General features: G+C 43.0%; 1 protein-coding gene across 1 annotated transcript in view; it reads left to right on the top strand.

Moving 5' to 3' along the window:
* The window catches only part of MYO5B (myosin VB), a 327,031-nt gene that overhangs the window by 143,608 nt on the left and 158,173 nt on the right, over positions 1-25,250 (top strand). Inside the window, exons 3-4 of the mRNA XM_041727359.1 lie at positions 9,714-9,885; positions 13,657-13,801. Coding sequence (XP_041583293.1) covers positions 9,714-9,885; positions 13,657-13,801 — 317 coding nt within the window. The remainder of the gene's footprint in view (positions 1-9,713; positions 9,886-13,656; positions 13,802-25,250) is intronic.

Here is a 25,250-nt window from a genome sequence, read left to right as displayed (position 1 = left end):
AATCAGTTCATTTTCTTATGGAAGAGCAGTGTTTCAAACACCAAGCTTCTACCTTAGTGCTGGCTCATGTGCTTAGCTCAGGGTGACTAGGCTCCCTGGTGTTCCCCCTGAGGGATATTGTCTTCAGTGTTGCTTATTCGTGTTGTGGTCAAATACACGAAGCTGAACACGTGAGCCATTTTTCAACGTACAGGCCAGTGTCATAAGTACTTCCGTGTGGTTGTACCACTGTCCACGTGTAGAGCTCTTAATCTTGCAAAACTGACATTCTGTCCTTGTCCAGCTCTGGTGACTCTGTTTGACTTTGTGTCTCCAAGCTCACTGCTCTGAGCACCTTGTAGAAGTGGAGTCCTGCAGGATTTGTCCCCCTTGTCTGGCTTGTTTCCCTGAGCGCAACATGTAAGATACTCTGTATTTAAGCCAATGGGAAACTTCTTGGAAAAACATAGTGTCGTCTCTGTCCCCACAGCTGTGATGGGTGCAGAGCATCTCGGTGTGCCAGCCCTTGGCGCAGTGCTGCCTTAACCTGGGTTGAGCATCCCTATGAGGGTTGGCTAGCCCTGGCTGATGCACGGAGCTCCGGGAATTGGTGCCTCACAGGCCTCCGGCTCCTGCCTCCACCTCCCTTGCCACTCCTGCCCCCTAGTGGCAGGGAGAACTCCCTGTTTCCACGGTTTTGCATTTAAATTGGTTTTTAAAAACTTTTATTTGAATTCTAGTTAGTTAACATTGCAATATTGGTTTCGGGAGTAGAATTCAGTGATACATCAACACCCTGTACTCATCACAACCAGCGCCCTCCTTTAGTGCCCATTGCTTATCTTGCCCATCCCCCACCCACCTCCCTCCATCAACCCTGTTTGTTCCGTTGTTAGGAGCCTCTCAAGGTTTGTTTCCCTCTCTTTTCCACCCCCTCTCATGTGTTCATCTGTTTTGTTTTTTAAATTCCACATATGGTAGGGCACCTGAGTGGCTCAGACGGTTAAGTGGCCAACTCTTGATCTCAGGTCTTGGTCTTAGGGTTGTAAAGTTAAGCCCCACATGGTGCTCCGTGCTGGGTGTGGAGCCTACTTTAAAAAAAATATTCTGCATATGAGTGAAATCATGGAATTTTGTCTTTTTTTTTTTTTTTTTTTTTTAAGATTTTGAGAGCACAAGTGGTGGGAGGGGGAGAAGGAGGAGGAGAGTCTTTGCTGAGCAGGGAGTCCAACGCGGGGCTCAATCCTAGGACCCTGGGATCTGAGCCAAAGGCAGATGCTTAACCTACTCAGCCCTGGAATTTGTTTCTCTGAGTGACTTATTTCAGTGAGCATAGTACACTCTAGCTCTATTGTTGCAAATGGTAAGCTTTCGTTCTTTCTGATGGCTCAGTAATACTGAGTTGTGTATTTAGACATTTTTTTTAAGATTTTATTTATTCACGAGAGATATAGAGAGATAGAGGCAGACTCACAGGCAGAGGGAGAAGCAGGCTCCATGCAGGGAGCCTGATGGGGGACTCGATACCAGGTCTCCAGGATCCTGCCCTGGGCTGAAGGCAGGTGCTAAACCGCTGAGCCACCAGGGCTGCCCTAGACCATATCTTCTTAATCCATTTGTCAGTTGATGGACACTTGGATCCTTTCCATAGTTTGATGATTGTTGATAATACTGCTATAGATATTGGGATACAAGTGTGCCTTCGGAACTGTATTTTTGTATCCTTTACGTAAATACCCAGTAGTGCAATTGCTGGATCATAGGTAGCTCCATTTTTAGCTTTTTAAGGAACCTCCACACTGTTTTCCAGAGTAGCTGCACCAGCTTGCATTCCCACCTACTGTGCAGGAGGGTTCCCTGTTCTCTGCATCCTCGCCAACACCTGTTGTGTCCTGTGGTGTTCATCTTAGCCATTCTGACAGGTGTAAGGTGGTATCTCATTGTGGTTTTGATTTGTATTTCCCTGATGGTGAGTGGTGTTGAGCATCTTTTCATGTGTCTGTTGGCCATCTGGATGTCATCTTTGGAAAAGTATCTATTTGTACCTTCTGTCTATTTCTTGATTGTGTTTTGGGTGTTGAACTTGAAAAGTTCTTTATAGATCTTGGATACTAGCCCTTTATCAGGTCTGTCTTTTGTCAGTATCTCCTCCCATTCTATAGGCTGCCTTTAAGTTTTGTTGACTGTTTCCCTTGCTGTGCAGAAGCTTTTTATCTCAACGAGGTCCCAGTAGTTCATGTTTCTGTTTGTTTCCCTTGCCCCTGGTGATGTGTCGCAGGGGCAAGAAGCTGCGATGGTCGAGGTCAAAGAGGTTGCTGCGTATGTTCTCTAGATTTCGATGGTTTCTTGCCGCACATTTAGGTCTTTCATCTATTTTGAATTTTTGTGTGTGGTGTAAGAAAGTTTCACTCCAATTTCATTCTTGTGCACGTGGCTGTTCAATTTTCCCAACACCATTTGTTGAAGAGACTTTTTTCCATTGGGTGTTCTTTCCTACTTTGTCAAAGATTGGTTGACCATAGAGTTGTGGGTTCTCTATTCTGTTCCATTGATCGATGTGTCTGTTTCTGTGCCAGGACCACACTGTCTTAATGCCTCCAGCTTTGCTTTTATTTTTCAGGATTTTGGGCTATTTGGGTTCTTTTGTGGTTTCATATGGATTTTAGAAATGTTGGTTCTAGCTCTGTGAAAAATGCTGATAGCGTTAAATGTGTAGATTGCTTGGGTTAGTACATATGTTTTAACAATGTATGTTCTTATCCACCAGCATGGAATGTTTTTCCATTTCCCTGTGTCCTCTTCAATTTCTTTTATAAGCATTCTATAGTGTTCAGAGTTCAGATCTTTTATTTCTTCAGTTAGGTGTTTATTCTTAGATATTTTATGGTTTCTGGTGCAGTCATAAATGGGATTGAGCCCTTGATTTCTCTTTCTGCTGCTTCATTATTACCATATAGAAATGCAACAGATTTCTGTACATTGGTTTTTATATCCTGCAACTTTGCTGAATTTGTGTATTCTAGTAATTTTTGTTGGGGTCTTTTGGATTTTCCATGTAGAGTATCATGTTGTCTGTAAAGAATAAAAGTTTGACTTCTTCCTTGCCAATTTAGATGGCTTCTATGTCTTTTTGTTGTCTGATTATGGAGGCTAGGACTTCCAATACTATGTTAAATAGTAATGGTGAGAGTGCACATCCCTGGTCTGTTCCTGGTTATAGGCGAAAAGTTCTGTTTCCCCATTGAGGATATTGAGTGTGGGTCTCTTGCATATGGCTTTTATGACATTTATCCCTGCTTGTCTTCTGCCTGGAGTTCCTATCTAGTGCCCCACAGCCACCTCGGTGGTGAGTAATCCTTGTGTACAGGGTCCTCCCTGGGTCTGTGTGAGAGGAAGATGGGCATATGTGAGCTTGAAGGCGGGGAATGTGCTCCATCAGTATCTCTGCATACTCACGCCCTTGAAAATCGATGGGGTCAGGGCAAGCGGGTAGCTGTAAGCCTACATCTATTAATAAAGGCAAACTTCATCAGAATTTAAGTAAAATGGACATTTCTAAGTTTTGAAAACCAAAACATCTAATATATTAAAAATATATTTGCATCTCTGTTCAGTCTCCATCTGGCTGCCAGTGTAAAGAACCATGATCTTTAAGCATGTTGTGCGCCTATACCTATATATAAACAAACTTAAGGGAACATGAATTATTGAGTATTGCACAATGTTCCTCGTGTTGCATTGCTGTGGTTGGAAACACTGTACTGATCTGTGAGTGCCTCTGGAGCCTCATAGCCTGTGGAGAAGCTGGGAATTGGGCATTAGGCCCAACTGGGAAATGGTGTTTCTATGTGTGAATTGTCTTGGCAGTCGTGCCCTCTGAAAGGAAGGGTTACCATGCTCCTTTGCCTTTCCTGGGCTCTCAGCCTTTTTACCGCCCAGTGCCTCCCCGCACCGCAGAGAGGTGTCTGATGGTGGTGTCACACAGTCCACAGATGTCCCAGGCACCTGGAGGCCATTGTGTGTCTTCAAGGACATGGGGCTAGGGGTGGGGCACAGGAGCATTTTCCTGGGGCCTGAGGTGCTTGTCACGGGAGTGGATGTTGAGGGCTGCAGATCTCACTGTGTCAGTGCTCAAGCCTGATGCCAAGTGCAGAGCAATCATGTGCTCTTTAATGAGCTGCTATTTTGTGTTGAAGATGATGGAGCACTTGAAGGTGCAAGGCCCAGGGACAGCCCCCTCTTACTCAGGTCTCCAGATGGTGCCAAACATATCAAGCTGTTCCAGCCAGGAGATTGCAAACTTGCATTGTTATGTCAGGAAGCAAGTGCTGCAGAAGAACTAGGACTGCTCTACTTGATCATTAGTGCACTCAGACCTGCGCACCTGGAGAATGCCCCTGGGTCTTGTCCTTCTGGGTTCAGGTGAAGTGCCAGCTGTGTGCGCATCTGCCAAACCAGAGCTAAGAGTGGTAGCTACTCCCAGTAAAACTTCAAGTGATTTTGATTACTAGGTTTCTCTTTGTTTTACTGGTTATTTCTGTTCTTATTTTAATATTTGTTTGGTCACTAAAGTTTTTGCCTTCAGTTGCTCAATAATCCACAGTTGAGATGGTCTTTGTTGAGATGGCAAGAATGACATGAAGCAGATAGTATCATGTTGGATGAGCACTGGGTGTTATGCTATATGTTGGCAAATCGAACTCCAAGAAAAACATATACAAAAAAAAAGTACCATGTTTATATTGCACATGTACAAAAAACATTTACAGTTATAAAAAATGGCATGTAAATATTTATTGGTAATACTGTTGCCAATGCAATTAGTTATCTTGTCTCTAAAGTAGGCTGTAATTTTCTAATGAATATTTTTATCATAAAATACATGCAACCTAAAACTGACCATCTTCACCATTTTTCTACAAGTGCAGTCAGAGGCATTATGTGTATTCACACTATTAGGTGATCATCATTAGCATCCATCTCCTTGCAGATCTGCCTCCATATGACCGTTGCCTTTTTTGTCCACTGTACTCATGATCTTTTCCATCATTTAGGATATTTTGCCTGGCTGCTTCTGCTCAGAGATGAGTGAAGCAGCGATTTCTGCCCCCTGTTTTCTCCCCACTACTCCCACCCCTAGTACAGGGACATTTGGCAGTGTCTGGATTTGTTTTGGGTTGTCCTGACTGAGGAGGGAGGTCTGCTACTGGCCTCGGGCAGGTAGAGAGCAGGGATACGGCTAAGCATCCTAGAATGCCCAGGGCGGCCATTGCCCATCCCACCTCCTGTCCTAAATGAAAGCAGTGTGGACATTGAGTAAACCCTGGATTAAGCTGGTAGAGGAAATGGTCTGGACTGCTCATTGCTGAGATGCCAGGTCAGAAGCCAAACTAGGAACCCACGATTCTAACAATGTCCAAGCTGTGTTTCTTGCAATAAAATAGACTCAAAAGATTAACTTTGACTCTGTTTCTTTTGCTCTGGGAATTTTGTTTAAACTCAGACTTCTTCTATTTTCCTTTATGGCCATTTTCTTCCCTTAATTATTTGCATCACCATTCATTCATTATTGATTAAAAACAGTTGAGCAATGGTACTGCCAGGATCTGGCTGTACAGCAGTGAAAACATGTCTGCACCTTTGTGGGGCTTTCCGTATAATGTGTAATGAACGTAATACATATGAGTTTAGAAGATGAGAAAGTCAAGGCCAGGGATTTTCAGAAATCTATTAGAAACCTGATGAGATACTTGGCCCAACCGCCTCTGTACCCTTTTACACTCACCCAAACCCACATTCTTTTTGCAACTCCCTTGGGCAGCTACTTCTGAGTTTCTTGGTGGCTTCTCAAAACAGGAACCATGCACCACGGTAAAGACAACACTTAGATCTGCACCATGATTCTCAGCCCAGTTTGACTCCTAGTTGGGTGTCAGAGTTAGGATATGTGTAGTCCTTCAGGTTAATGCTAACCCCTTGCCACTTGGTAACCCTATTATAGCTTATGTTTTCTTGAGATCTTAGTTCTATGGGTAGAGTAGGACAAAAAAGTTGGCTTCCACTTGGTAACCGTATTATAGCTTATGTTTTCTCTAGATCTTAGTTCTATGGGTAGAGTAGGACAAAAAAGTTGGCTTTATCTACTATATAGGCTTCTTATTAGCTCCAAATCTTTGTGTTGGGAGTTGTCATTCAAAGATGCTTCTAGGATTATATTCTCTTTATGTAGTTCCGTGTAACACGGATTTGAATTGATATGAGAGGGGTCATTTAAAAAACCCGACATTCCTTCCAGCTAATATTTTTTTGAGCACCTACCAAGTATTCTAAAACCATAGACCCACAGAGTATTATAGCAATCTAGACCAGGGTTCTCTGAAAGAGCAGTTGGTACAATGGGATGTGGCCTATCTGTATTGTCCAGTATGGTAGTCCCTGGCTACATGCCTGTTGGGGTCTTGAAATATGAGTGTGGCCGAGAAAATGAAGTTCTGATTATATTTAATTTCAATGAATTTAATCACAATAACCATATGTGCTGCCCTACTGGAAAGTGCAAGTTTGGACCAATCCCCTAACCACCACCTCCTCTGTATTCTCAAGTTTTGCCTAGTCCCAATATGCCAGGTGAGGACCAGTTGGAGATGCCCATCTGTTCCTCTTTTCGGGGGGAGTGGGGTGGGAGTGGAGGTTCATTACAGGTGGGTGACCGAGAATTAAATTTTGCGATGAGTATTAACCATTTAGCCGCCTCTTCACCTTCAGAGGCTCAGTTACTACATTGTGAAGTCTTTTTTTTTTTTTTTTTTCATTGTGAAGTCTTTTGTGCCAGGAAGTTTTTATAGTCCCTGATCCCATCCTAAATGCTTAGATTTCAAATAAATTCATGTTAGCTGTGAATGTTCAATACTAACAGCAGTGTTTAAATCAAAATCCTATTTAAAAAAACCTTCAGTCTCTCATTCCCTGCTTCTCTCTGGATGTACACACACCACAAAATCTGTACTAATGCTGAGCTTGCACCTCCTACATCTTTGCTGCTGCTCTGGGCATTTTGACTTAGCGATTATACTGTAACCAGTACCACTGGCGTATTTGTGGACCATATTTTCCCAAAATCACAGATGAGTTTTCCTCTGTGCGCTTTGGGGGGAGAGTTCTTGAGGGGGTGTTTAATCTGAGGAAAGATGGGGAATGACAGCATTTCCATCTTGGGGCCTAAAGACACAGAGCTGAGGTTCCCACTTTCTAATATGGGAAATGAGGGGCTGAGCCCGGTGAGGCTGCACTTGGTTGGGTCCTGTGCTGTGTGGCGGGCTGGGTGGGGGTGGAGAGACACACAGGATGTGCAGAGCCAACATGCTCTTCCAGGGGCGAGGGACACCTCCATGGGGAGGTCTTGAGAAAGCCTCTGGGGCCGAGGGGGTTGTGTTAGAGTTTCAGTGACACTCAGAGATGAAGGGTGGTCAGAGCCATCAGCTCTAGAACTTAAAATCTCAACGTACTCCACTTTCCCTTGTTGCCCACCTTCTGGGAATTTGGTATCATGTCTGTGATAGCCAGTTTACTAGTCTCCTATATGGAGGAAATTTGATAAGACCTTCACACAAAAAGAAGAGCCTTGAGAGAGAGAGAGAGAGAGACACACACACACACACACACACACACACTGACATGAACCTATACAAAGAAAACCTAACATGGGTGACTGTTGATAATTTGTGGAGATGTCATTTCAGACAGACTTTAACATAGTTTTCAAAACAAGGAATCCCATATTTCATTCTGTAACATGCCTCTTTGTCAATTCAGCACAGATACAGGTGTACGTTGGGTTTTATTTTCATGGTTTACAGATTGTTGATATCTTTGCCCATTTGTAAGATTGTCTCTTGAAGCCAAGGAAGAGTCTGTTTATGAAGGGTTGTGACCGGTGTTTCCAGCTGCCTTCTGAAAGGTCAAACCTGCACACAGTAGGTCTGTTTGACCACATCCTTTGTTTTGGAGGTCTTGGGAGTTTCTACACCTTTGCTTATATGGTGGATAATGATGGTAATAATCTACTATTTGCATCTCTTTGGTTAATGACCACTGATTAGTTTTTCGTGTTGTCCATCTGTAGTCGTTTTTTTTTGTTTTTGTTTTTGGTTTTGGTTTTTTTTGTGACTTGCATCTCCTATGTAATTTTCTGTTGGGATATTGGTTTTTTGACTTGTTAAAACTGTGGATACTAAGATTAATTCTGTTATGAATTAATGCAATGTAAAAATCATTGTCCCCTTCTCTCGTTTTACTGTGTGGTGTGCTTGATGATGGCTTAAAAATTCTATTTATAGTCAAAATACAAAAATTTGGGACATACTTCTGACTCTTCTGTCATTCTTTAGAAACCTTCCAAAGCTTTTCAAACTTACCTATGTTTCTTTTTGCACTTTGTTTTTTGTTTTACCTTATATGAGAGAATGAGAGTAGAATACTGGTGCAATTTTTTTTCCCCTAAATGCCTTCCAGTTTACCTACCACTGTTCTAGGGAAATTCCTTTTGATGATTTGCTTCATTGTTATGAACAAATTTTCCTTCTGTGCCTGCATTTATTTCTGGATCTGCAAGTAGGTTTCATTTATCTGCAGATTTTAGCACCATTATTGTACTTGCTGGCTATCATATACCTTAAGATCTGATTGTGCAAGACCATTTAAAAGTAGGAGAGAAAGTTGATATTCATGTTTTTTTTTCTTAAACTGTTATTCCAGTAAATTGATGCTATGCCCATAGAATTTCCTGAAAGGCGTGCCTAGAATAGTGGTTCTTAAAATATCTAGAGACCACCTGTTGCATAACTACTTGTGGGTATTTAAAAATTTCAGACTCTTGGGCCTCACCTCAGACTCCCACACATAAGTAGTGGCACACTGCTGCCAGGAGTAGTGTTTGGGAAACTGTTTTTGCAAGCTCCTGGATTTTAAAGAACACTGTAAAACTTAAATAAAACATAGGAAAATTTGGGCTATGGTTTACAATTTATATACAAAAGAGCATCATCTTTTTATACATTGATATGTATATACATGAGTCGGTTATGAACATACCCTGTCTATAAACATCTTTTGAGTACTCATGTCCAAGTGTCATGCTAAGGATATGAGGATCACACCTTGCAGCCAACTCTTCCTGATTACACACACACATGTAACACCACCTTCTGTTACACGTTAGGTCAAAGTAAAATAATTTCCCTCCAGTAGCATGTAGTCCACTTGCTGAAGAATCTGTACAGCTTAGGGCATTTATGTGAAGCAGTCAGTTGCAAGGCGATTCCAATAAAAAGTGAATGGGTGGGTTGATGAGGGCAGAGGAAGAAAGCAACAGCTTTAAATGGGGGCAAAGGAGGTTTGCTGCATGGGAGAAGGCGCGGTACTCCCACTGCCACCAGATTCAAAGACCCACCAGCAGAACACGTTGTTAAACCTCGTTGTGCTTCCTGAATCTCTCGGCCCCTCACTCATGTGATGGCGATACACTGGGATGTTGTCACAGGCAAGTTTTCCATCTGGGCTGGTCACTCGGGGCAACACAAGTGTTTTTGTTTGGCCCTTCTTTAAAACAGGTTATTGGTCTTCATCACTCACAATCTTATGAGGGCGGTGATTCTTGCCAACGCGACAGGACGTTGAATACAGGCGAAATGGTTCATAATTCTGCCTTTTTGTGTCTATTACTTGCCTTTCTTTAGATTCGGGAATACCCCATCGATGTCCAAAGCAACCAGCTGCCTTTTTTGCGGAATCCAGATATTTTGGTGGGAGAAAATGACCTAACTGCCCTTAGTTACCTACATGAGCCTGCAGTTTTGCATAATTTAAAGGTCCGTTTCTTGGAGTCGAATCATATCTACACTTACTGTGGTAAGTGGTGTGTGTCTATGGGCTGCATGTGTTTGAAAGTACTTAAAATCTTCAGACTTGACACGCTGAACTCTAATGGTTAGGAATCCTACTAGCATTCTTCTGAGTACCTCTCATCTGAGACCCTTGAAAGGTTTGCAATTAGAGAATGTGGCTTAATTAGGCTGCCCTCCATCTCTGTGGGCTGATGGGTGTTAATCTCAGCTCAACCAGGACAGAAGTGGAGCATGCCATGTGCCCTGGCTGGTTTGGGCACAGTCCTGGGGTCTGTAGGAGAGCAGTAAATGCAGCCCAGGGTCCTAGCTTGGGCATCTGCCCCTCTCACCGAGCATGCTTCTGAAAATGGATGCCTGGCTGGTTCTGTTGTGAACCCAAGAAAGTGCTGTCTTTGTCTGGTGCTCTCCCTTGCCTGCACAAACATGGGGCATGATAAATATTTGTCCAATACATGAGCAGAAAACATATTTTAAATTAAAAAGTCCTGGGGATCCCTGGGTGGCTCAATGGTTTAGTGCCTGCCTTCAGCCCAGGGCATGGTCCTGGAGTCCCAGGATCGAGTCCCGCATTGGGCTGCATGGATCCTGCTTCTCCCTCTGCCGGTGTCTCTGTGCATCTGTCTCTGTCTCTGTCTTTTCTGTCTCTCACGAATAAATAAATAAATAAAATCTTTTAAAAAAATTAATTAAAAAGTCCTGAAATTTTGTTTTTGTTTTTCTTGAAACTTCTCAATTTCCCTCATTCTGTTTTTGAGTATGAAATGCTACAGTGAAAACCAGAACCCTATAAATCATTGTCTGAGGAGCAAACCATTTCAGAATCTGGCTGAGCAGTCAGGCCGTGGGCTGCTTTGTGGGAATTGTGCCTGTCTTGCTTCAGAGCCTTGGTCTTATCTGTGATCACAAGAGAGGCCTCAGGACCAGAGTTCTTTTCACTGTGATATTCTATTTTGGTTTGGAGTTGGTTGGCTGCTGCTAAGTTCCAGTGAGCTTTTCTACTAGACTTCAGTGCTTGAGAAGTCCTTTCCTAAAAACTCCTTCAACTCAATTACTAGTGGGAATTTTATTTGAAAAAGACCATCAGTTATCAGAGGCTTGAATAAGTTGGGCTTTTTCAAAAAAAATTTTTTTTTTGAAAAATCTCCCTTTTTGGGAGAAAGGAATAAACCACCATGAGCTTCACTTTTTGAAGTCACACCTTCAGAAAGAGGTCCTGCTGTCTGTACATATTTCTCTAAATGCACCTTGGCTCTTCTGGCTTCAGCTGTTCAGAGTGACCAACATAGCACAGAGTACGGAGTCATCAGGAAGCATTCCTTTCTGCTCTGGAAGTGGCTGAGACATTTCAGGAAATGTGTGACCTTAGAATATCTAAAATTGAACGCTATAGGAATTAGGCTTTTATGCAACTCTCTCAGCCAGCACAGCACGTGAAGCTGTTTTTAACAGACTTCTCCCCAGTCATTAACCTTAGGTGGGATTAATCAGAGTTTGAAGACTTCTTTTTTGGGCCAGGTTGTCTTTTCAGGCAAGCTTCCATTTGAAGACTTGGTAGGTGTCCTTTCCCTCCCTTAGCCTGAAATGTAATAAACCAGATTATTCCAAGTATTCCAGACTATTTTTTCCCCTTTTAAATAGACTTTGTTTTAAAACAACTTTACTTAGGTTCACAACAAAATTGAATGGAAGATAGAGCTCTCCCATATGACACCCCCTTTGCCCACACATGCTCAGCCTTACCTATTAACATTCTGTTCAAGAGTGGTACGTTTGTTAAAATTGGCAAACCTATAGTAACACACCACCAGAATCTCTAGTTTCCATTAGGGCTCAGTCTTGGTGCTGCATGTTCTATGGGTTTGAAAAATGTGTAATGACATGTATCTGCTCTTGTGGTACCCTAAGAGTGGTTTCATGGCCTTCACGTCCCCTTGGCTCTTTGTAGGCATTCCTCCCTCCCCCCGGGCCCTGGCAACCACTGATTTTTTTCTACTGTCTTTGTCATTTTACCTTTCGTGGACTATCATAGAGTTTGGGATCACACAGCCTTTCCAGATTGGCTTCTCCCATGTAGCCATATACATTTAAGTTTCCGCCATATCTTTTCATACCTTGATAAGCCACTTTTTATAACACTGACATTCCATTATCTGCATGTATCACAGTTTGATTCACATATTAAGGGACCTTTTTAGTTGCTTCTGAGTTTTGGCAGTTGTCAAAACTGCTGTGAACATCCATGTGCAGGTGTTAGTATGGATATAAGGTTTCAGCCTCTCTGGATAAATACTAAGGAGTGTGAAACCGAATCCTATGGGAAGTGTATGTTTTGTAAGAAACTGCCCAAGTGGCTATACCATTTTGCGTTCCACCAGCGATGGAAACTTTCCATTGTTCCACATCCTCACCATCATTTGGTGTTGTCTGTGTCCTGGGTTTTGGCCATTTTAATAGGTGTTTGGTGGTATCTCCTTACGGTGTTAATTTGTACTTCCCTGATATATGATGTGCTTGGTACCCATCTGTTGATCTTAGGGGAGGTCTCTGTCTAGATCTTTTGCCCGTTTTTCAATTAGGTGGTTAAAATGAACCATCTCTTAGTGTTAAGAGTTCTTTTCATGTATTTTGCAAATTAGTCCTTTATCAGATATGTTTTTTGCAAATATTTTTCCCATTTTGTGGTTTCTCTTATTTTCCTGACTTGTGTACCTTTTTAAACACCGAGGGGAACACTGTTTAAAATATCTTCCATCTTGGCAATGACCTTTGCATTCCTGTTTCCTCATCCCCATGTGACTGGCAAGATGCACACCTCTTTTTCTTTTTTCTTTTTTTTTTGTACCCTTATCAGTGGTTCTCTTGAGATCCAGAATGTGCTCTTAGGGGAAACAAAAAGGCATGAATTTATTGGAAGATTGAAATTCATTTTTCTCTTTACATTCTCAAATATTAACCTTGCCCTCCATAACAGTTCTGAAAGGGCAGATGATTTGCTGACTCTTCAACATGTATTTATTGAGCCCATCGTTGTGATGTATACTTTTGAGGATACAAAATTTTCTTTAAAAAAGTAAAAGAGAATACATGGTATAAAGTGATGTGAGCTAATAAAAACCTAACACTCAGTGCTTACTATGTAAAATGATGGTCTAAGAGTTCTTCATTAATCATTATCTTCAAGACAAGCAGGTAAAGGTAATTACTATTCCTGATTTTATAGTCCAGGAAACTGCGGCACTTAGAGGTTAAGTAATTTGCCAGAGTCCCACAGTTAATAACTGGCTGAGACAAGATTGGATTGTGCAACGTTTTACATGTATTTTGAATGTAATCTGTTGAGCATTTAGGTACATGTACCTATTCCACGCTCTAGGGTATTTAGAGGCCTGGCTTTCTTTTTTTTTTTTTTTTTTAATAGCCAAGCTCCATTTTTATTTTTTTTATTTTTTTTTTAATTAACTTTTATTGGTGTTTAATTTACCAACATACAGAAAAACACCCAGTGCTCATCCCGTCAAGTGTCCACCTCAGTGCCCGTCACCCATTCCCCTCCAACACCCGCCCTCCTCCCCTTCCACCACCCCTAGTTCGTTTCCCCGAGTTAGGAGTCTTTATGTTCTGTCTTTCTTTTTTCTACCGGAGCCTAGCACTATCAAGTCAAGTCTTGATTTAGTTTCACTTTGTTTAGTTTTGATTTATATAAACAAGGGCCTTGAAAAGGTGATGCCAGGTGGCCATCTTGCGGTCGGAATATGACTATGTTATCTGTTTGCAGGTATCGTGCTCGTTGCCATTAATCCATATGAACAGTTGCCAATCTATGGTCAAGATGTCATCTATGCCTACAGTGGCCAAAACATGGGGGACATGGACCCCCACATCTTTGCTGTGGCAGAAGAAGCCTACAAACAGATGGCCAGGTAAGAGTAACCTCAGCCTGGAAGTCTTTTTGTGTAGTCAGAGGGCAGAAAGGGAAGTTTCAACCTTCCTTGGCTGCTTTTGCGCAGTGGTTGAGTGGTGATTCTGGGGTTGAGTAAAGGTAATGGGAATAGAACTAGCCCAGGTTCTATTTCTTCTGCATTTCCTCTCACATTCATCTTGTTCTTGTGAACCTGAACCTATGTTTGAAGAACAGTGGCTACTGCCTTTTTTTTTTTTTTTAAATTTCATGAGAGATGCAGAGAGAGGCAGAGACACAGGCAGAAGGAGAAGCAGGCTCCATGCAAGGAGGCTGATGTGGGACTCCATCCCAGGTCTCCAGGATCAGGCCCTGGGTTGAAGGCGGTGCTAAACCGCTAAGTCACCTTGGCTGCCCCAAACAGTGGCTTCTAAGACCGTTTGTTTTCTGAGAAATGAAATAAATGAATGCCTTTGATTTCCTCTCTCCTTGACTGCCTTTTGGATTTCTTTCCTCCCTTCCTGATGTAAAAAATTGATTTTCTAGTATCACCGTTCATTTCATAGATCCCAAGGCTTGCTCCCTTTGAAAGAACCAGGATTCTGATAACTTCCCGAGATAGATGAGGCATTTGAAATAGGAATTTCAAAATAGTAGTTATGCATAGTGGCTTTAGGTTTTTTGTTTGGTTTAAGAGTTCTTTAGGGACTTAAATAAATCCCCTCAGTTTTGCAGGGTGGTTTTGTTTTTTGCTAGCCCTGACAGATGGGTGTACAGTTCTGTTTCATTGGAAAATGGGCTAGGAGATTATATTAGGGTTCTGCAGGGAAATAGAACCAGTAGCAGGGGGAGGGAGGAATTGTGTATGTGTTTGGGGAGCCCAGGTGGGGTTCTTTTAAGGAACGGTCTCATATAGTTGTGGAGGCTTGGCAAGTCCAAAATCAGGGTAGGCTGTCAGACTGGAGACCCACGAAGAGTTGATGTTGTATTTCAAGTCTGAGGCTAGTCTGTTGTCATGCTTCTCTCTTGGGGGAAGGTCATTTTTTCCCCCCTCTTAGGACATTCATCTGATTGGTTGAGGCCCACCCATATTATGAAGGGTAATGAGTTTTTTTTTTTTTTTAAAGTCTACTGATTGAAATGCTTATCTCATCTAAAATACATCTTTACCAGTACTGTCATGACTAGTGCATGATCAAATGTCTGGTACTTTGGCCTTGCTAAGTTGGCACATAAAACTAATCACCACACTGATGATGGTCTTGAACTCTTCAGATGTAAGGTGGGGAAAGATAGTTTCACCAAAATTTTGGCAGAAATGCATATTCCCGTTAACACTAACATGCTGGATCTTTTCAACTAAATCTAATCTTGCCATTTCCAAAGAACAGCTTATGGAGTGAGCAGCACCACTTAGGAGAGTCCTTTGCAGGGAGGAGGGCTGCTTGGCTAACTTAATGAGAGGAGAATCCCATTTAAGACAGTCTGTGTGGGATCCCTGGGTGGCGCAGCGGTTTGGCGCCTGCCTTTGGCCCGGGGCGCGATCCTGGAGACCCGGGATCGAATCCCACGTCGGGCTCCCGATGCATGGAGCCTGCTTCTCCCTCTGCCTGTGTGTCTCTGCCTCTCTCTCTCTCTCTCTGTGACTATCATAAGTAAATAAAAGTTAAAAAAAAATAAAAAATAAAAAAAAATAAGACAGTCTGTGTTTCAGTGGATTTCAGAGTCTAATTTTCAGCCCAATGAAAGTTTCAGCCCAATGAAAGCCAAGGGAGGCTGCACTATAGACTTGTTTACTGATTTGTTTGCTGGCTGTAGAACTCATTATATAGAAAGTTCTGCTTCCTAATGGACATACATGGACCACTTTCAAAATGAGCCATGATTGGAGAACGAGCAATTCAACAAATAGAAATGATCTGTAACCATTTTATTTCTCCAAGGGTGGTAGGAGACTAGGGGCTAACATGGTCCCCAACTATGACGTCTCTAATACCTTAAGAGTGAGCACATACGGTATTAATCTACTTCAGGGCTTTGAACAGAAGTCACTTAGCTTGATAACTTATTGATATAAACCTCCTGACCGAAAGCATGGTTCAAGATCAGGTCATGTAGACAGAAGCATGGGTTGTAGTGTGCTTCAGGTTTTAGTACATAGCTTCACTAATGTATTACTGTGGGAGGGCAAGTATATGGCACAGTGGAGAGAGACCTGGGGTCTGAACAGGCTCTCAGGCTTTGGGGAGAATCTTTTAAGATGAGTCTTCAACTACCTTCCTTCCTCTGGAGGATAGTTTCTTTATGATTTTGAAACAGAAGGGAAGGGGCACCTGGGTGGCTCAGTCATTTGAGTGCTCAGCTCTTGGTTTTGGCTCAGGTCATGATCTCATGAGTTGGGAAGTCAGGCTCTGCTCACTGCTGTGTCTGCTAGAGATTATCTCCCTCTGCCCTTCTCCTCACTCAAGCACATGCATGTGCTCTCTTTCTCTCTCTAAAATAAAACTTTAAAACACACACACACACACACACACACACACACAGAGGTGAGTGTGGGTTGGTTCTGATGACTTCCTACCGTGCTAAAAGTTCTAGCAGTTCCTTGATTTGTCTTTTGATGAATGTCATTGATCATTGTTTTTCATCCCATTCATCTCTCCTACCCAGCAGCACTTAGAAGTATCAGAAGTTGCTGGGTTGTTTTTGTTTTTACTGAAGGCTTGGTATGGTCCCTGTAGTTTTGAAAATCTCCCAGTCTCCAGCTTTATCTGCACCTTAGATTCTCTCACCTAAAGGCCTCCATTCTTCCCTTCCATGCCTGAAACTGGATTTATGGTTATTCTACCCTTGGGTTATTTCACTTGCTTGGGTCCTTGTTCACACCCATTAGAAGGGGATATGGTGGTACACGGTGGTGGTGATACAGTCTTACCCTAGGGTTATGAATTTTTTTTTAAGATTTTATTCATCCATGAGAAAGACAGAGAGCCAGAGACATAGGCAGAGGGAGAAGCAGGCTCCATGCAGGGAGCCCGATGCAGGACTCGATCCCAGGACCCCGGGGTCACGCCCTGAGCCAAAGGCAGACTCTCAACTGCTGAGCCACCCAGGTGTCCCAAAAGCTATGAATTTGACAATTAAAGGGCTTGGATGTTAAAATTGGACCAGGAATTGCTTCCTTTAGGGTTTTGTTTTACGGTTTATACTCATTTTACTCAGCGAGTCTTAAGGTGTAGCCAAATAATTTTGCTGAAATTCGTAGGCAGTTTTTGCTCATGAATGTTCTTTAGAAGTGTAAGACCAGCACAAGTGGCCATAGGAGAGAGCTATTTTTGAATGTCCGGGTGTCAGCAGCTCAGGGTTTCTGTTAGTGATCTGAGAGACGCGTTGGAAACCCCAGCAGAATCTTTGTTGTACAGGGAAGGAGAAGACCCATTGGTGAGATGCAAGGAAAGTTTTTGCTGTATTTTGAGTATGGAGCTTCTCTGTCAATTCCAGACGTTGGAACAAATTCATTTAACAATACTTGAAGAGTGTGTTGTACTTTTCCATGACTCATCAGTAGTTGTTGAAATAATTGTGTGATTCACATAGCCATGGCCTAGCACAGTGTGTTTGCATCTGAATCTCTGTAACAGCTGGTGAAATAAAGGGTGTAGGAAACCAAAGTTAACGACTTCTAGTCTTGGGAGACTGGGGCTCACTTGGCTGTGGATTCAGCAGTTCTTTCTCTCGATTCACTGGGGATTTGATTTTCTTTTTTTTCTTTCAAGTTTTTATTTAAATTCTAGTAAGTTACTATTTAGTGTAATATTGGTTTTAGGAGTGGAATTTAGTGATTCTTCAGTTCCATATAACACCCTGTGCTCATCACAACAAGCACCCTCCTTAGTGCCCATTGCTCATCTAGCCCATCCTGCACCCACCTCCTTCCATCAACCCTCAGTTTGTTCTTTATTGTTAGGAGTCTCTTAAGGTTTGTTTCCCTCTTTTTTTTTTTATTCCACTTCACATATGTTCAGCTGTTTTGTTTCTTAAATTCCACATGAATAAAATCACATAATCACACGGTATTTGTCTTTCTGACTTAGTTTGTTTAGCTCCATCCATGTCATTGCAAATAACAAAATTTTATTCTTTTTGATGGCTGAGTAATTTTCCTTTGGATGTTTGTGTGTGTGTGTGTGTGTGTGTGTGTGTGTGTGTATGCATATGCATTTATACCACATCTTCTTTATCCATTCATCAGTCATTGGACACTTGGGCCCTTTCCGTGGTTGGTGATTGTTGATAATGCTGCTATAAATGTCATGGTGCATGTGCCCTTTTGTATCTATATTTTTGTATCCTTTGGGTAAATACCTAGTAGTGCAATTGCTGGGTCATAGGGTAGCTCTATTTTTTTTTTTTTTGAGACTCCCTTGAGTGTTTAATTCAAACCTATATTTGTAGTTTCTAAAATGTTGATCCACAGACCACTTTCTTGTTACATGTGTGGGGTAGCTCTATTTTTAACTTCTTGAGGAACCCCTCCACACTGTTTTCCAGAGTGGCTGCACCAGCTTGCATTTTCACCAGTGGTGCAAGAGGGTTCTCCTTTCTCCATATCCTCACCAACATCTGTTGTGTCCTGTGGTGTCATTTTAGCCATTCTGACAGGTGTGAGGTCATATCTCATTGTGGTTTTGATATATATTTCCCTGATGGTGATGTTAAGCATCTTCTCATGTGTCTGTTCGCCATCTGGATGTCATCTTTGGAAAAATATCTATTCATGTCTTCTGCCCATTTCTTAACTGGATTGTGTTTTGGGTATTGAGCTTGATAAGTTTGTTATAAATTTTTGGATACTAGCCCTTTATCAGATGTGTCCTTTGTAAATATCTCCTTCCATTCTATAGGCTGCTTTTTAGTTTTGTTGACTGTTTCCTTCACTGTGCAGAAGCTTTTTAGCTTGAAGAGGTCGCAATAGTTCATGTTTGCTTTTGTTTCCCTTGCCTTCATAGATGTGTCCTGTAAGAAGTTACTGTGCCCGAGATCAAAGAGGTTGCTGCCTGTGTTTTCTAGGATTCTGCTGGTTTCCTGTCTCACATTTAGGTCTTTTGGCCATTTTGAGTGTATCTTTGTGTCTGGTGTAAGAGAATGGTCCAGTTTCATTCTTGCGCACATGGCTGTCCAATTTTCCCAACACCATTTGTTGAAGAAACTCTTTTCCATTGGATATTTTCCTGCTTTGTTGACAATTACTTGACCATATAGGTGTTCTTGTTTTCTTTTTTCTTTTTTTTCTTTTCTTCTTAAAGATTATTTTTTTTTGTTCATGAGAGAGACAGAGAGGCAGAGACACAGGCTAGAGGGAGGAGCAGGCTCCATTCAGGGAGCCTGATGTGGGACTCGATCCTGGGACTCTAGGATTGTGCCCTGAGCCAAAGGCAGACACTCAACCTCTGAGCCACCCAGATGTCCCTAGGTTTTCTTTCTTGATGTGGCTTGCATCAGGGACCCTCCAACTTGATGGTCTGAGTGGGTGGGAGGAATCCTGTCAAAGTTCAAAGTGTTAGGTGCAGACCATCATCCGCATCCTGAGAGCTGCTGCAGAGTCCTGCCAACACTGGAGGAGAGAAGGAGGAAACACAAGGACAGCCAATGATGGGTCACTGTCCCAACCCCTACTGAATTCACCAAAGCTAGATTTGACCGTAAATGGAGATTCACAGTGAAGAAAAAGGTTAGGGGTGCCTGGGTGGCTCAGTTAAGTGTCTGACTCTTGGTTTCAGCTCAGGTCATGATCTCAGGGTCATGAAATTGGGCCCTGCATCAGGTTCCATCCACTCTCAGCACAGAGCCTGCTTAGGATTCTCTATCCCTGTCCTTCTGCCCCTTGTGCATGCTCTCGCTCTCTCCCACTCGCTCTCTTGTTCTCTGTCTCTCAAATAAGTAAAATCTTAAAAAAAAAAAATTAAATCCTATGAAGCCTCACATTCATGAGTTCCAGCCTCTGCACAAGAACCCATATTTCCCTATAAGAGAGGAGACTAATCTCCACTGCTTCTTTATTTCTAGATCCTCCCATCCCAACATCCAGAATGCCCACTCTTTCCGTTTTACCTGCCTCAGTCTCAGCTCCTGCATTAAAATTGCATCTGCAGACATTTGTATGGTATCAGTTATTCAATAGGTTCCTTGCTGAAGGAACACTGAGAAATGTGAGAACATTCCCTGACTCTGACAGAACACACAATGTGATGGGAGAGAGAAGACCTAGTAGGCCAAAACACCTGTAACTACAGGAAGTGTGACTAAAAATCATGCCATGGAGTCATTTGAATTGAGTTTGGAGTCTTGACAGTCACAAGTGGTCCAAGAAAACTGTAGAATTTAAGCTGGATGTTGATAAATTTGTAGGCTACATAGTGAGCAGAAGGCATCTGGGTGGCTGGAATGAGAGGGATCGTTACCTCAGAAGTGGGTGTCAAGGGCAGGATCACAGAACCACAGTGACCTACTGCTTCACTCCTGTTGGGAGGTCTAATCACAAAGACATAATGACAAGTGTTGGTGAGGATGTAGAGAAATTAGAAATCTTCATAGGCTGCCCAGTGGGAATGTGAAATGTGTGGCTGTTTTAGAAAATGCTTTGGCAGTTTCTCGGTGGGTTAAGCACAGTTAATGCATGACTCAGCACTTCCACTCTTAGACACATACCCGAGAGAAATGACAAGCTATTCATGGAGAAGCTTAAATACAGACATCATAATAGCATCACTTCTCATGGCCAAAAGGTGAAACAAACTATCCATCAGCTGATGGATGAATGGATGAATGAAATGTGGTATATCTGTAGAGTGCTATTTGGCCTTGATAGGAACAGAGTCCTGACACCGGCTTACCACATGAATGAACCTTGCAAATCCACTGAGTGAAAGAAGCCAGACACAAGACCACAGATGTGTGAGTCTGTTTACACGAATGTCCAAAACAAGCAAACCTAGAAAGGGCAGGTTATTATTTGTCTAGGCCTTGAGGTTAGAGGTGAAATGGGTATGATTGCTTATGGGTTTTTTGGGTGAGGGAAGAGAAGAGGTGAAAATGTTCTAAAATTGATTGTGGTGATGGATGTACGAGAAAACAAATTTACTTAAAACACTTTGCATTGTATACTTCAAAATAGTGAATTGTGTGTTCTGGGAATTAGATCTCAAAGGATTAAAGACAGGAGGTCAGCACCCAGAGGAGTTTAACCTACATATAGTGAGTGGGTCTAGAGGAGGCAATGGACTGGATAGTTTGGGGCCAGACTGGAGGCCTGTGAAGGCTGGGGTGAACTTTGGGAAAACAGCATGCATGGTATTAACAGAGCGATATAAATGATCAAACAAGTTTGGGAAATGCTGCATTAATCCAGTGCAAGATGACTTTACATGGAACTGCTCAGAGCAGTGAGGTTGACATGTATTCTGAGTCTCCAGGGTAGGGATGCATTAGGCTGGGTTCACAAATCCTACGTAGAGTAGAACAACACTATTTGCAGGAATTATCTCAAGGGACTGATGACACTCTTTGGGAAATGCTCTCCTGGAGCACGGAGACATTTCAGAGCTTACAAAGAAAGTAGAATGTGAAGAATGTTGAACATTTTCCCCTAATGGGTCCTGTTTCATAATCTCTTCTTTATCCATGTTTCTGAGGCTGGGAATATCTCCTGAGTGCTTAGGTTCTTGTGGATGTAACTTGTCTGTTGTAAGTGACCTCTATAAAATGAGTGACAGGGAATTACTTAGAGCGAGATGCTGTGGCACAGTGTGATGATGTATTCTTGCATCACCAGCATTTGCTGGTGATACAATTGGTGTTGAAGGAAGAATAGAAAGAATCAACATATTAATGCATTTTTCCAGGTGAGATCAGTAAATCCTCACCATGTGGGTGAGGATGGAGACTTGAGGAAGTTGACTAACCCTCCAAGGTCATGGAAATGGTAAACAGATGAAGCCGGAAGCCAGGCTTGGTCAGTTTGCCCTGAAGCCCCCTGCCGTAGCTGAGAAGCCTGCCTTCCTCCTCTGACAGTGCCTCCTGACTAGTGCAGATGGTTTTCCAGAACAGAGCAGACTCTGGTCCTCAGGACACCGTGAAAGCCACAGGGTAGACCTTTCCCTTCATGGCTCAAAAATGTTTAAGGTCCCAAGTGAGACTGGACGTGCAGTCTCCTTGCTTTGGTGGTGGAGTTGGGACATCTTACTGGGCTAGCCAGGTCCGATCCCTTTATTTTGAGTTGTTCATGTCATTTTTCTGAAAGAGTGGAGACACTGCACATTAAATTTTATTTGCTCAGGTAGCCAAGGTAATTGAGCACATGCATTTCCATCTGGCTCTGCTGTGTTGCCAAACTGTGACTAATAGTGAAAGATAGGATGACTGTTGCCTGGGATCAGGATGGGGGGAGCACAGGAGGGCCCACCCATGGCAGGGGGAGAGTGAAACACTCTCGTGGGTGGGAGCCTTCCCTGAGATGGGCTCCTTGGGAGCAGCAAGCCTGTGTTCAGGGGGGGGAAAGGAATCTAATTTATAAATCTTGCTCGGGTCCAAAGAGGGTATCTTGGTAGATTTGTGTTCCTAGAAGTATGAAGTGTTTGTAGAGAATTTGAAGGCGTTTTAGGGCATTGGTGTGGAAATGAGAATCCATAATTAAAAAGCCTCTCCCCCACCTCTCGAGAAAACCTAGTAGCCTTTCAGGTAAGGAGGAGGAAGAGAGTTAAAGGGATAATGGTAGGATTACCTAGTGTCCAGACAAGAACAGAGCCACAGGAGAATTCAAAGCTGAGTGTGAGTCCCTTCACAGAGTACCTGCAGGCAACCGTATGGTACCTTCAGAGCTGAGCAAGTGATGGCCATTCCATGTGGTCACAAGAGTCCTTTTGGGCTGCTTCTTGCAGAGTCATGTTTGAAATGAGGATTGCAGAAGTTTATGGGTGGTTGCCAGTCTTTCTAGAGGAAGTAGACCTTTTCAGTGGCATTGTTTCAACTTCTTGATTCTCTTGCACAGGGAACCGAAGACTTTCAGTGTTGCCTTGAGACTGAAATTAGGCTCTGGGTGCTAAGAGCAGCCCTTTGTGTTAGAAGGTGGACACTGATGCCCTTTGGCGATGCCATTTGGAAGCTGAAGCATCGGGAAGTACACAATCCTGCAGGAAGCAAACAATTATGTGATGGTTTAATAGGCCGTTGAGTGCCAGCCTGCCAGGTACCACTGCCTGTGTGGTGCAGGCCGACAACAGAAACAAATCATAACCACATATGGTCATGGTTTTCCTTACTGACCAGAGTGCATGTTCAGAGGAGATGGAGGAGTCTAGTGTCTGGGGCAGCATCTGAAGCCAGTATCTGTAAACTAGTTCTGGATCCATGGAGGAAGAGTGGTCCCCTTGCCACTGGCTGTGTGTCATGAAGGGAAGAAGACACGAGAAGGTGGCTGGCTCACTGCTGCCCATTCCCATCCTGGACACGTGACTGAGAGTGCATGACTGCTGTCCTGCATCAGTGTCCTTTTTCTTTTCTTTTTAAAAAATATTTATTTATTCATGAGAGACAGAGGCAGAGATACAGAGAGAGGGAGGAGAAGTAGGCTCCATGTAAGGAGCCCGATGTGGGATTCGATTCTGGGACTCCAGGATCACACCCTGGGCTGAAGGCAGGCGCTAAACTGTTGAGCCACCCAAGCATTCCCAGTGTCCTTTTTCTAGACTGAGTTAGAGTACTGGGGTTTTTGTTCTTTGTTTTTTTCTAGATTTTTCTTTGATTACGTCAGCAATAAGTATATAGCAATGGACGTTGCTTTGGCTTAAAACCTCAGGGAGACCCTTTACCATGGAAAGCGGTAGAACGGAGTCCTAGTATCTGACTGGGTGGAGTCCTGTCCCACGTGGTGGAATAAGCACAGGTTCCTATAAGCAGCTCTGTATCAGGGTCCTGCAGGGAACCACTGGCCCCCCCCACCCCCCTGCCTCCCATTACCCTGAGTCAGAATCTCAAAGGTAGAACAAAATTATCCTTTTAGAAAAAAAGTTTTTTCAAAGCTGTTTTTTAAGTTATTCAGAAAGGAACAAAGTCTTTGCACTGGTGTTTAGGAAACTTGTGAAATAGAGGAGTATCCAGTCTATGGGATTCAAACTGGTGCTCACAAGGGTCTGTCACAAGGGTTTACAATCTCTCCACTTGTTAAGTCCCGCTTGGTTGCTCTTGACATCTCAGCATGAATTAAGGATCTGAAAGTGGGTTTCGATCAAGGAAAGAAGGTACAGAATTTGAAAGCCTGTTAGAGGACAGAGGACCAGAGGACCCTCCAGCTGCAGTGAATATTGGGCCTCTTCTGCGTGGCTGCTTGTGAGAACCCTGCGGGAAGGCCCAGGACTCGCCTGCAGAGCCTGAGTTATCAGTAACGCTCAGATGCTTATATTCATGAAACACTTCCAGGTGCTTGTCCATGTGGAGCAGCGTCAAGAATGGCACTGAAACCCCTACTTGGTGTGTCAGCAGCAGAGTCACAGGAGGACTGCTGCGGAAAGTCTGCAGGCGAGGTGGCAGGCCCAGGGGCAAGCTCTGTGGGCACGTCCTTTAGAGCTGCAGTGGACAGGCTTAAAGCAGATGCTTCCTGAGCCTGCCTGGCCCCAGCCCTCATTCACAGATCAATGAGATTGGAAGTCAGGGGAGTGGCTCTGATAGCCAAAAAATGACAAATTATTCAGGTTCTCTGTATTCCCAGAAATAAAGAATAAAATGCTTCATGATCCATGACCTTTTAAAAAGATGTCCTTTTGTTTGTTAGGGAATTAACTTTCATACTTAGAATTATGAGATGTCCTTTCAGAAAGTGTCTTGCACCAAGAGAGAGTAGGGGTGGGACCCTTGGTATGACTCTGATAAGCCACCTCTACCAGCCGAGAGTAGTTGCTCCTCTACCTTCCTCGCTGACATGATGGAGGACATATTCCTATAGATGCATGAACATTTAGAATCTAGCTGCGTTGGTTTGAACATATAGAACCAACCTCCAGTCCAGATGTTAGGGGTCAGTATGTCCCCACTCCAGGTGTCCTCCTTCCCTACTGGGTCGCAGGGCTCTAGGACCTTTGTTCATTTGTCACTGTACATATTGATCGGTTGTAGTTACCTGATGTATCGGAGCTCTAGCGCAACAATCCAAAGTAGAGATTTTTCTTCTTTTCGTGTGAGGTTGTCATTGCCACAACTTGATTCATTTTATTTCCCAATTTGTAGAGCCCCTTAAATTTTATTTTGCAGAGTATGTGTTTATGAAATGCACAGGATGACTAAAGCTTTCCTTTTTTGACATTGGAGGTCAAATCTATCGGGGGTTCTTTTTTCAGCATCTTTAGTGTTGTGACACCCAGTCTGAGGCAGGAACTTCTTGTCCCTTCAGGAGGCAGCCATTCTGCAGTTGGAAACTTCTCGAG

Source organism: Vulpes lagopus, chromosome 1, assembly GCF_018345385.1.
Source record: "Vulpes lagopus strain Blue_001 chromosome 1, ASM1834538v1, whole genome shotgun sequence".
Taxonomy (NCBI): domain Eukaryota; kingdom Metazoa; phylum Chordata; class Mammalia; order Carnivora; family Canidae; genus Vulpes; species Vulpes lagopus.
Note: the sequence above shows the minus strand (reverse complement) of the source record. Positions and strands in the feature narration are given on the sequence as shown.